The sequence below is a fragment of the Leptinotarsa decemlineata genome, unplaced genomic scaffold, assembly GCF_025532065.1.
Source record: "Leptinotarsa decemlineata unplaced genomic scaffold, Ldec_3_MD MMD2_tig00002974_RagTag_RagTag, whole genome shotgun sequence".
NCBI classification, from domain to species: Eukaryota; Metazoa; Arthropoda; class Insecta; order Coleoptera; family Chrysomelidae; genus Leptinotarsa; species Leptinotarsa decemlineata.
Genome location: NW_027412578.1, coordinates 4,583,485 through 4,597,423, shown reverse-complemented (window position 1 = coordinate 4,597,423; position 13,939 = coordinate 4,583,485). Strand labels below are relative to the sequence as shown.

General features: G+C 34.1%; 1 protein-coding gene across 1 annotated transcript in view; it reads left to right on the top strand.

Moving 5' to 3' along the window:
- Positions 1-8,281, top strand: part of LOC111510958 (venom allergen 3) — a 59,978-nt gene extending 51,697 nt beyond the window's left edge. The window contains exons 4-6 of the mRNA XM_074177304.1: positions 35-164; positions 711-800; positions 1,835-8,281. Of these exons, the coding sequence (XP_074033405.1) occupies positions 35-164; positions 711-800; positions 1,835-2,079 (465 nt within the window). The 3' untranslated portion in view covers positions 2,080-8,281. The remainder of the gene's footprint in view (positions 1-34; positions 165-710; positions 801-1,834) is intronic.
- Positions 8,282-13,939: the final 5,658 nt, after the last annotated feature.

Sequence of the window (13,939 nt, the reverse complement as noted above, 5' to 3'; positions counted from 1 at the left end):
CAGTTTTTCAAAAAATATCTTTTATTTTTTTCAGCTTTGCCACCTTGCTCAAACCTGGGCGAATCACTTAGCTCACACAAACAGGTTCTACTACAGAAACGACAGGGATATTGGTCAAAATCTATTTTGCAGACCTTCCAATGGATTAGTTCAGGAAGTTACAGGTGAATAGAATATTCATTATATCGATTATAAATCAAGATGATTCCTATTGTATATATCATGTAATAATAATATTGATAATAATAATAATAACCCGACTTTTATTGAGGATAAACAATAAATAATTAAACTGATGAAACATGTGTAACATAGTCTTTATAATCCTGAAGATTTTGTCGGTGTTGGCGAAACATCGACAAAATCACCCGAGCTAAATGACGGATAACTAACCCAAAAAACGACAAATATACAAGAATCGTCAAGAATGCTAATTTTCTGATACTTCTATCTTCTCCAACCTTGCTACAGATGGCAGATTGCAAATGGCGAATTGCACGTGACAAGTGACAGTTGACAAGTGAAATATGTCGATGTCAGGAAGCACTACTACAAATACTTTAAATGTTCAGACTTTCTGTATCAATGAAACAAATTATCTTGTTGTTTGCCGATTTTACTGGATTCTGATGAATATGCAGTTTCCAGTTGTAAAACAATCCTTGAATCCTCATCATCGATAAATATTTACTCAGTATTTTTTATTGAAGGACAAGAAGTAGCTACATATTGGTATTCTGCAGTACGCCAGTACGACTATGGAAAGGAACCAGATTGCTTACATGCTAATGTTAATGCAGGTGAATATACCTTGGGATTATTTTTTTATTTTTTTAATGTTAACTTATCGAGACCAGGGCCCAAAAATAAAGTATTCTCGTAATCCAACACCAGACAGCGACCAGCCATATATTTCATCAATCAATGGTGATACTTTGAACACGAAAACATCATGAATATACTGACCCATTGGTCTTGATGGTACTAGTCCAACTGATAAAGCTAGCGTGTAGCAAAACACGTCTTAAATAAAATGTATAGCGTGATGAAAATAATACAATTTTCATCATAGATAGCACGAATACAGTGCTGAACTGAAACAAATCATGCTTTGTTGTTTTTAACTCTGGTTTCATCTCATTATTTTGCGATGAAAGCATTGACAGACTGATCAAGAATTTGGTCCGGCAGTTGGTTTCGAAGATTGGTTTACAATTAACCGCCTTTGGGAGCCTCATTCGTCATTGTTATTCGTGTTTTGAGTCGTCTGTCGATTAGATGGCGTCTTCCAAAACGAGCATTTATTCGATCAGGCAGTTGAGTCAAGCTCAGCCTAGCATTATGTGTTGTTTTTGGGCACTGGTTTCAACTAGTTCGGCTACTCCATACCAAAACACGGTAACCGACCTGAAAACTGAAAATGGATTGTATGCATCTTCAGAGCCAGTCTATTCATCATTCACTAGTTCCAGAGATATAGCATAGTACTGGTTCCGGATACAGCATTATCAAAACACAGTATCTACTTCTTTTCTTATCTTGTTCATCCACATTCGATAAGTTATCAATTTTCAGATAGTGTGTTTTGGCATGAAGATGACGACTCTCATTTGGCGGTCGAAGCTTGGCTTTGTAACGGACCGTCTTCGGAAACCTCGTTAATCTTTAGTATTCATGGATTGACTATTCTGTCAATCTGTTCTGATGTCATCACCTTTTCTCACTTAATGTTTACTGTTGATTGGAATATTTCTTGGTCTGTAATTTATTTTTTAGTTATTTTGCGAATATCGATAAAACATACGCGGAAAATATGATCAATAAATCATTTCAGGTCATTTTACTCAAATTGTATGGGTATCCACCCGCTACTGCGGTGTCGGAAAAGCTCGATCTCGTTCCGGAAAAGTGGTCGTGGTCGCCCACTACATGCCCCCAGGGAATATTTCTGGGAGTTACATGGAAAACGTGCTTCCCCCGTGTGAGGAATATCCTAGAGTAGCACCTCCACCTAGGCTGATACTACCCGCTAGTAGTGTTACTACGGGATCGAGCAGGACAACTTCCCCTAGTACCTAGTGCTTGAAATTTGTAAATGAAACAGATGAATGAGTGTTGGATATTTTTGCAAAGGTGAGAAAGCGAGAAACCTTACTAATTATTTCTATAAAACGGGTTTTTTTTGTAATAGGCATTTGAAGAGAAATATAAATATTTTGTACGACTATTTATTTATGAGATTATCTATCATTCAACTTTTCAACAAACTGAATCATTTGTGAAAGTTTATCTGAATTGAGAAAACTAAGAAAACCCACAAGGTACTTCCAATTTGTAGATAAAAAATTATGACACAAAAATCATTTTTTGAACGAACTACCAGAGTAACTCAATTATTTTTTCAATGACAGATGACCTACAAACAACTTCTACCTTGAGCAGACTTGTACATGGACAAACAATTTTATCGATGGTTCCGATAATGCGCCAAAGGTTACCCTCTTTTTTTATACGGGTAATGATAGGTTAGTAATACTGATTTAAAACTATGACATCATAAGGAAAGTTGGAATACCTAATTTGCTTTGTTCAGTTTTAGTTATATTTATTGCGCATCTTTGCAGTAAGAGATAAGTAAGTTTATTTAGCGATGTTTAATGCGCATTCTGCGGAAAATTCACTCATGGTCTATTTGAAACATATTTGATTACGATTGAAATTGCGAATTATTTATCGCTAGATAAACTAATTTGGCTCAAATGGTTAGGTTAGGTTTTATTCATATTTCTATCTGTTCGAGGTAGTTGTTCTCTGTAGACACTCTCGATAAATATTCAACACGAACATTTCTTAAATTGTTTATTTATCGTTGGTATATTCCAATTTTCAGAGACAAATGTTTGACGCATACCCCCAAAAATCTTGGTTTACTGCGCCAAAAGGAAACAAAGACCATAAAAAAAGAGAAGAAGAAATTGTCATTTTAACGCATAACCCCAATTATCTAAAATATCATTTTGAAGATATCGAATGAAATATTTGAATATGTATAGGAAGTAGAGAGTCAAAAACTTACTACATTACATCGGTGTAGTGAATATTATGAATATATTTAAGGAAACGAATATGAACCATTCAATTTCAATCTTCAAACACAGAAGATACTCACACAATCAATTATTGATATATTCAAGAAAAAATTAAAGCGACTTGGACAAAGATTCATTGAAGATAAAATAAAAACAGTAAAAATTAATTTCCCTTTGGCTAATTACACAGCTTGGTTACTGTTATTTTTTAAGTTCCTTGTTGAAATGCGATTTCAGAACGATGGCCTCGTGACAGTTTGAACTTTGCTCCCATAATTTGGAGAGCTGAAAATTTTAACCTCACTTTCTATAATTCAATTCGGAAATTCCGATTTCTAACACGGGATCTTTCAGATGTTTTTTTGAGGCCGTAAGAGAAGTAAGTAATAAGAAAAGTTAGTTGTATGTATGAAGAAGGTCCAACACGGAACAAAGAGGTAAGAAATAAGTAACATAGAAGTTCGGAAAAATGAATTCTTGGTGTTGGTTGAATTAAATTTGAGATTTGAATCTTGCGCAATGCGGTATTCATTCTGTGGCGCCGACGAACACTGGAAATATGGAAAGACTAATTACTTTGCGATTAAAGTCAAATTGGGAAAAGCAATTTTTTTATTGGGTTCATAAATGTATATTTATGAAATTCTGTTTGATGTCGGCATGAACTTAGGTAATTATTCATAACAATCAGAATATTTTATATATGTCTGATTAGAATAGTGTATCCATTGCGGAAAAGCAAAAAAAAAGGTCCCGATGATTTGTTACTAAAGTTAGGATAGACGCAATCCGCATCCTGACGTTGAGGCTAACATTTAGGAACTGGCAGAAGATATAACTTTTTTTATTTCTATATCTTGTGCCTATTTTGTGGTAACATTTATTATAAAATGTATCGCTTGTAACTTTTGCATTCCGTCACAGCCTTTATTGTAACCTAACCCAACCTCACTTAGCTTGATTTTATTCATGATTCACATTATTCCGAGTTAAAAGTAAGAATGTTTGAATTGAATGCCAAAAAACATAAATCCGAATTGAAAGTTGAAAATACCAGAAAAATATTTAGTGAGGCCCCTTCTACGCTTTTGCACAACTGTCGCAAGACGGTCCAATTTCAAAGCGGCACAAAATTCTTTGCAAAAATATCTTGGTCTGTTATCAACTAGTAACAATCATTTCTCATAATCGACGTAGAATTATTTAGACTGCGCTTGCTGAAATCTCTGTTAGAGCTTTCACTGAAGCAAGCAATGTTTTTTCTCAAAATTTCGATATTGTACTGAAAAAAATTTGCTTGCGCATGTTTACAATCAAGAACGTGATTTGTACAGCAAATTGTTGACTGATTAGCCAATTTACAATGTTTTATAACTTGTATATAAAGTCATCTGAGTATTTTTTTATTGAAATCACGAATTACGTATAGTATAATATTCTATATGAACCTCATACGACTGAAAAAACTGTCATCTCGAACATCAACATAGGTGACAAATAAATATTCTTTTCTTTCTCTGTTTTCAAGTGTTATTGTTATTTAATATAGATATCAATGCTATAGTTCTTGTTCATAGTAACTGACATGAACATTTTATTCAACTGAATAAGTGTATATTGATGCGAAGCTTGTTATTCTCTTTAATCAATCGAATGCAATCTATATGCTTGTAATGAATACAATCATAAGACACTCAATGATGAAGATATATGATCTCAAAGCTAGTATTTTAAGCTTCAATAATTATAGAGCATCTGTAAGTATATCTGTACTCTTAAGTAATCGAGAAATCAACGAATACAATGTTAAGTTCCAATAATAGTGTCTGAGGACAGGCATTCGTATTGCATTGGCTTTGAATTTGCAGCTCTGAACATTTTTATAGTTATTTCTCGCTAATTCCTAAAAATCGCAAATACTTTCTTTTTGAAATCTATCCCTCTTCTCTTCATCCGTTATAGGTTAGGTTTGGTTAAAAATATACATCTATTATACTTTATACTAATGATAAATATGATGAATTTTTTTGATAAGATGTTGAAATAATTTTAATCTCGCCATAGTCAAAATGTCATCCAAAATCGATTCGCAAAAAGTACATACTTTGAAAATATGCCTAATTTGTCTAATCAAATGACTTTATAACTTCTAATGTTGAAAAAGTTGGGTAATCGGTTCTTAGCTTAGATGAAATAATTTCTTGCCAAAATATATGGCTTTAATGAAATTACTCTAATAAGTGTGAAATCTGGAATAAAGTCACCAGTTGCCAGCCCCAAAATGAAAAGCTATCTCTAGAAGATATTTTCACAATTTTTTTTCATATAATGTCGGCCTTTTTCAATTTATAAGTCCGTGGGCTTTGGTAAAAAGTATGAAACGAAGCAGTTTGCAAAAAAGGAACATAATTTTTCCCTTCCCAGTGAAGAATTGATACTGTTCTTCAATAAAAATGAGTATTCGTTGATTTCTTAAAATTAAAAAAAACATTTTCTATTCTAATGCACTCCCCACTATCACCTTTTACACTGGCTGCACATATAAATGTTTCTAGTTACCTAGTCTTAATGTGTCTTGCTTTATTGGAAATATCTGAAGTAATTGATTCCATTATTCACATTACGTGAAAGAAAGTTCCTCATTTTGATCCTTGCCGAAGGAATCCAACTGAATTTCATTAATGATTCGCCTGCTAGAAAATTCACGATGAATTGCTTTCCCAATCAGTGCTCAGAAATGGTCAGAAGTACATCTTCAATTATTCAAATTATATGTCATAATTGAAAAGTATGGTTTTCCTATTATCGGAACAGTTTTTCTTGTCCAGGTTATGGAACATCTCATCTGTTCCGTTTCATTTCAATATATTTTGAAGTTTTGAAATCTGTAGATACTGAAATATTATTCAATATGAGGAATATTCTTTCTGCCTTCATGTCATAATTATATTCTCAACACTACGTGTCGCCCATAGAAAATACAGGTCTTGAAGTTATAGCATGCTTTATAAATAATCTGAGGTTGAGGTTTTCAGTGTCATTGCTTGACAGTGAAAACCTCAGCCGTGAAAGTCCAAACCATTTAATATGTTTAAACAATTTAATTTGTTCGGAATATTCGATCTTTTGTATGAGAAAGCAATTTCCAGGGTTTCTATGCATCTTTTGCAAGATGCATAGAAACCCTGGAAATAATTGTTTATAGTTCTCTAGGAATATTATTGTACTCAATTACCTTTGAAGATAATTTTCAATGAATATTACTGGAGTTTTTTCCCAACTCCAAACCGTTATTTTAACACCTCGACACGTGTTTCGATCACCAAGTGATCATCTTCAAGAGGAAGATCGAACTGTTTGTTGTTGAAAAAAACTCCAGTAATATTCATTACTAGACCAAAGGTTCCAAACAGTGCATCACAGGTATATTAGTTTCAATTATGTCTACTATCTATGGAAATTTATGACAGATCTTCGATTAGGTTAGTGTTATGTGCCTGGTCTACTGCGCCGAAACGGAAGCAAAGACCATAAAAAAGAGAAGAAGAAATGTTATGTGCTTTCCCTACATTGTGTTAGCTTTCAGAATTAAATGTAGCGTAAAAGTTAGTAATCGTTTCAAATGTATCCAGTAGTGAAGACTTAGCCATTTTACTAGCGGAAAAGTATAATTTTAACCGTTGGAAACCGGTAAACGCACGCAGTGTTGCAGAATTCGATTCTTGCACCATCTATCAATATTTGTATGGGCTAATATCCTCCTCAGTCGCATTGAGGCTTTTGATAAGACAAAAGCAAATCGGTAACTACACTAGGGTTTCTGTTTCTATGCTCTCTAGATATCCTAATGTCATAATATTCAGAGTATTAGTAGAAAAAATACCGAAGTATAGAAAAATTCCTTCATTTCTTGTCTCTTGAACCGTATAAGTATTTTTATTTAAATGGTTGCTCACAACCTTCAACATAAACGTTATTCTCCCTGCTGTATGAAGGATATTTAAGTTAGAATTTAACTCAGCAGATCACGGTGGCCAAAACTTCTACTGACCTTGATGATATTGAATGACGTGTGCATTTCTATTAATGGAGTCCGCCTTAGAAAATGTTTATTTGGCTAAAGACTGACTGTCTCCTTATTTTCCTTTAGAAATGAAAAAATCCAGAATGAAATTCTTCATATATTGTAATATGAATGCACATATTTTCATTAAACTAGTTCATATGTAGGGATGGAACTTCAAAATCAGTTTAACTTGGAACCAAAATATGTTTGACATTATTATAAAATGTCAGTAGCGATCTGACCATGAAATTCATTAGAGAGATATCGGTAAAATGAATAGCGTCTGTGAACTTTATTAATGGCCTGCGGTAGTGGTTTTATGTCAAGCGGTATTTTAATTTTATTTAACAGTTATCGGAGCGACGCGACGTTTTACCGTGTAGCTTTATTGTTTTTGTGGCTTGTCCTCGTGTCCACTCAAATGAAATTTCTATATTTCTAATATATTTGTATGTTGGTATGAATGGTTTTCCATTTTTCAGGGTCTTTATTATAAAGCCAAACATAAATAAAAATCTAGTAGGTGGTAGAAAAACTGGCCCCATTTCCATAATCATTAATAATAAATCAGATTTCCTGTAGGAACTATTTGAACAGAATACACTTTCACTTGAAATGATTTATTTTATAAATATATAATATCCTTCCGGTTATCAACTAAACCGACCGCCACTGTTTTATGGTCCAACTTACTTTCCGTAAACAAACAAAGTTACGCTGCCTTCAATGTAAGGATGGAAAAGGCCTCTCTATTGTCTTTTGTTACTCTGAGGTTTGTATGGTAAGTATAAATAACAACAAACTAACATAACCTTCAACTTTTAAATAAAAAAACTCTGCGCATGTCCAGCAGGTTAATTTTTTAGGCAGTATTTCAAATACCGTCTGTCGTTTGCTTCGTAAATGAACCTTTTTCCTGAAGTACAAAAAATCACTCACTAGTAGCGCTAGTAGTTCGGTAGGGACAAACACTGCCTATTCCTCATATAAACATATGGTAAAGTACAATTAAAAAAGAATGTTTTTAACAGAAGAAAATGTTCCTGGAGCAAAACTAAAATTTGCAACTGTAAAGAATAACAATGTTGTAACATTAAAACGTTGACTTGCATGCCGTAATTTAAAAGTAACTGAAAAAAAAAATTGAATTAATAGACAAGTTAGTATACAGACTCTAGTAAAAGAGTAGCGGTAGATTCAAACTGTAATAAAAAATATATAAAATAATTATGAATTTCATTATTTCCGAGTGAAATATGAATCAAATATAGATGGTAATGAAATAAATTTAATTGAATAGAATGAATATAATTTAACGATTCAACGATTGAGGTTATATATAATTCTAATCAATGGTAAATAACTATGAAAAATTTACTATTCATTTCATGTTTAGAGCATACATATGAATATTTATTTATTTGTCGCACGTTAAATCCACTCTTCTCGAAATATGTATCCATTTCTTACATCTAACTTCACCAATATGAGGTTTTATAAATGGTATAAAAAACACGTTTTCTTCCGGATATTGATCATCCGACGTACAATTCGCAAAACAGCAATGCTTTGTTGGCATTATACTAGCACAAAATAATTTTTTGTATCAGATTTATATTTTTAAATAATAAATTAATGTTACGTAAATAACACTGTTTTACATGTGAATAGTTTATTGTTTGTCTCTGCTACTAGTGCTGCCTCTCGTGACACGTTTGCTGTACTATTCTCAGGAAAAAGGCGCATTAGTGTTTAGTGTTGGTGATAACGTTATTTGGGAACGGTGTGTTAAGAATCGAATCGTGCATATGTGAAATTGTCAAAATAACATGAGCTAATACTGTCTGACGTCATTTGGGTTACCGATATCTCTCTATTATGGGTACAGATGAAATTCATCGAGGTAGCAAGACAGAAGTTTTAGTCAACCTACATATAGGCAGGTTACCAGTGTTCATATTTAATCAAAGCATGTGCCTAATAAATATTGTAATACATATATATATGTTTGCTAAAAAAGAAAGAGCCCTGAAGGATATGTTTTGCTCACACTATGTCTAGTGAATACATATCATGTTATAGATAGGCATAAGAAGGTAATAATACGAATAGAATATAATGAAATGTCGACTATTGGGTAGGGGCTCCTTACATATTTTTTTGATGAATCAAAGAATGTTGTATAATTATTTTTGTTAATATTTAGCTATTGATAATCGCCTAAGTTATTGGATATATATTTTGAGTCTATTTTTTTGTTTCGAAATTTAATTGTGTTATTACAGTTTTTTGGATATCGAGTTGTGTTACCTCTGATACATTAAATCCATTCAAACTTTGTGATTCCAAAAACCGATCAATAAAACGGGAGAGTTTTTGAACGTTATTTTATTTTCTAGAAGTGATATCGACGTATCATCGCTGATAGATTTGAATCACTGCCGACTCCTGTGAAATATGGTTATTTTCATAAAAAAATAACATTTAATTTTATCTTTATTTTTTACCGAAGCCCTCAATTACTTTATAGTGAATAAAATATTTGTAGTATTCTCCCATGAAGTTAGAGAAATATTTGGTCATGATTCAGTTCAAGATTCAAAATATATAATCCTCCCAAGTACGAAAAGGTGTCATTGATGTAATCTGTGATTGAATGTTAAATTTTTGCTGTTAATATGTGATAAGCTAAATATATATTGTGTTTTGCCAAAATGGATGTACAGTTTTCATTTGGTAATAACAAATACAAATGTACCTACCTACCACGTATTCATTTGGAATTATTGTTGGAGTTGTTAACATGTTGCTAGACACTGTATTGATCATTGTTGATAATAAATGCGTTCTGAACTAAAATAGATTATTCTCACTGACCATGAACATGTTTAGTACCTACCTAAAAACTTAATACTACTTATAGAATGTACTTGTATATCGAATCTTGGATTTGTTTGAAGGTGGTTGACAATGTTTCGTGGTGTATTTCTTCAGTTTGGACTTCCATTGTCTAATATAATATAAGTTGATTTGAAATCGCTGAAAAAAATAAATGATTAACCGAAAAAACCATTTTATTAAAACAAAAAACTGAAATTAAAAGGAAATAACATACAAGCTACAACCAGAAAATAAAAAATTGAAATATTAATAAAAGCTGAAAATGAAAAAATATTATTAACAAAAATGAAAAATTAAAATGAAGAGATTCCAAACCAAGTTACGTCACGACGTTTTGATTGTTAGTATCCACAATCGTCTTCGGGTGATAACTGGACTTATTCCTCCGAGATCTGACTATTTATAGGTCATTCGGGTGCTTTCACCTATCTTTCCTCTTTCAGCTTCATTGGTTTTAGCGGGAGATGACCGTTTGGCGGGAGTTGGTCGTTTTTCGCTTGATAAGAGGTTTCCATATGTTACGTATCTCTACGCTAGCTTGACTAAATGCGTTGTTGGACAACATATACGCGGCTTCCTTGAATTTTCTCCTAAACCAGTGTTCCTCTTTGTGGATGATTTCAGCTTGAGCCCACTTGATATTATGTTGATGAGTCCAAACATGCTGTGCTATTCCGGATTTGCTGGTTTCTCCTCGCTGTGTGTGTTTCTTGTTCTTAGCAATGTGGACTAAGAGGCCATTGAAAGTTCGCATTGCTGAGCACAAGAAACACACACAGCGAGGAGAAACCAGAAAATCCGGAATAGTAGAGCATGTTTGGACTCATCAACATAATATCAAGTGGGCTCAAGCTGAAATCATCCACAAAGAGGAACACTGGTTTAGGAGAAAATTCAAGGAAGCCGTGCAAGGACCGTTATATAACATAGGATAGCCAGATCCCTATACCAGCAACGTTGTCGTGCGTGAACCGAGTCCCCACTACTTTATGACATCACCGCGGACCCGTAGCCGTTGGAATATCGCGGTGTGTGACTATGAACGCGATGAGACACGTTGTTAAGTGACGGTTTTTGTGTTTATACTTCTTCGTGCATCTAGTAAATGAAAGACTTTTTTTACAATAAACATGCCAGGACGTCGTTGCGCTGTTTTTGGTTGTAACAACTACCGTGTGTCCACAAAACTTACCGGAAAAGACATTGTTTGCCACAACTTTCCTAAAGCAAATGATTTCGTATCGGGTACTGTACGAAAAGAATGGATAAGACGCTGCAAAAGAGCGGATAAATGGAATCCTGATACCAGTCAAATTTGTTCCGTTCATTTTACTAGCAATGATTACGAAAGAGACCTGAGAAACGAATTATTAGGATTGTCTGTAAGGAAACTGCTTAAAAAAAGTGCTGTACCTAATTTAAATCTGCCCCAAACTATGAGATGCGTGAACGATAAAGAGAGACAGTAACTGTCCACTACCAACTTTTATCAGGAAATACAATCGGAAAAAAAATTAGGCTTAAATAAATTCGGCAAGTGTTGACAACTACACATATATCAGTGAGAACCCCAGCTCTTCCTTTTGTGCAGATGGAAAATAATTGAAGGGTAATGAGAGATATATAATTGAAGATAATAGATACGTACGTCCTCATTAGAGATGAATGAACTAAAAGAAAATTGTTAAACTCACAACCGATAACTGATATATATTTGAATGCATAGTTAGTAGAATTTATCATGAAACGTAGCACGTAAATAATCTACAAAATATTGCTTGCAATACTGATACTAACATACCAAAATATACATAGATACAATTAAATATAAATCTTCGAAGATTGGTTGCCTAAGGATAATACAATTTTTCGCCTACTGTTGATGCATAGTTTTCGTCAGGAAATGTTTCGACTCCGAATAGACTACCATCTTCAGATTCCGAAACAATTAATTTTCACCTTCACAAAAAGAATTTGTATTCCTCCTGCCGTTGCTTCAGTTTGCATAAATCCCAATAAAGTTTGTATTTCTAATTTTGTGGACGTTCTTCCCACTCGGACGCATTCGTCCAGGCTCCTCCTATCAAATTGACATCAATTTGACAGAAGCTTCGTCGGGAGGGGCGCAGCGGTCTTGCTCGAAGCAATGCTGCCACCCTTTTTTTGTCACCCTTTTTCAATAAATAAAAAACGATGTACTTTTTTACTGTCGCATCCTGATCAGGAGACCTTTTGATTTTTTACATATATATTTATTGGGTCGCCTTCTCTTTGGGAGACCTTCTGATTTTTGAATTCACATATATGGCCCCATTACGTGGTTATTTGAACCACCCCGGCGTAGATACCGGCGTGAATGAAGGGGTCCTTAAACTTCACTTTTTTAAAAACTCTCACACATTTCGATATTTCTTACAAGAACTAGCACAACACAAAACCGATCCCTACGATAGCACATGATATCCGCGTACCTTCTTTGTGGACGGACGTTATCAGCACGTCCGTCCACACTGAGAATTTTGTTTGTCAGTTTACTGTTCGAAGACATTTTCAAAGTCAACAAATAACTCGCAGTCCACGGCAGAGAATAATTTCTTCACTCTCTGTACCAACACGATGTTCACTACACAAGTTCCTCGATGTTAATGACCTCTCGCCACACTCCGCAGGCTGATTTACTGCGCATTTAGTATTCGCAGAGGTACAGCTAGATCTGTTAAACTGTTCTATGTAGGTACGTTGGGAGAGATGCATGTTTCAAGATTTCATTTCAAAATGTTTATTTTCTTATAAAAGATGCAAGATCTTAATAAAGAAGACATCTACTTCCTTTTTACTAACTACCCTATGAATATTTCAATAAACATGATAAATCGGAATAAAAATTTTTAGTCGGAACCATAGTAGTTTTTCTGATGATTAACGCTTGTTTTATTCGATTAATAAAGCAAATAGCACAACCAACGACACGGAAACAACACCATGTATGCAGCAACCTAAAAAAAATCAGTGTGAGTCTAGAGATCTTGTGAGATCATATGTTGAGCATTATTTATCGACAGCTATCTAAATGGTTGAATTTATTTATAACTTTTGTACGATGAAATCATCTCCAAGATAAATGAACTGTGCGTTCCACTAAACGTTCACAACGCCTAAAATACTCATTCAGGCGTTCCACATGGCGACCGCGATCGTTGTGGTCGCGGCGAAAATGTCATTAATGACGTCATTACTTATGCTCGCGCCTAGATCACGACAACCCATCTCAAGAGGTGGGTCGATGTGAGCGTTTTGAGAAACTGAGCGCAATTTTTAAAACTAAAAGCGACAACAACAATATCGTTCTATTGTGCCGAATGAGATACTGTTGTGGATCTCAAACTTTCTCCTGCAGATGCTGAACTGGAAGTATATACTAGAAAATGATAACCCCACATGAAACAAATTGATGTTCCATCAGAAAGATAGAACACAAAATGTAGCCAATTCTTGAACGAAGAATTTCCTGGATGGAGAATTGACAGGAGCGGTATCTTGGAATGGCCTATATTACGCTGTCTCACAAAGTTGAACTATTTTGAAAAACTTGATAACCAAAGCCTCAATACGTTGAAGGCTGATTAGGATTAGTAGGAGTGTTTGTATATACCACTTTAGGCTTGTTCTGGTTCTCTGCCGGGATTATTCTTAACAGTCAGAAAATAGTCAAAGAACTCACCGTTTATTGCTATACGGTGCCCAACTGAATACTGAACATTTTGTCTCGTTAACCTTTTCAGTCCATAACTGACTCACTGATTTTGAACGATCCGATACAGTACAAACTGAGAACCAGTTCGTACGAACTTCGAGTGGAACACAGCAAACATAGGACTAGTAA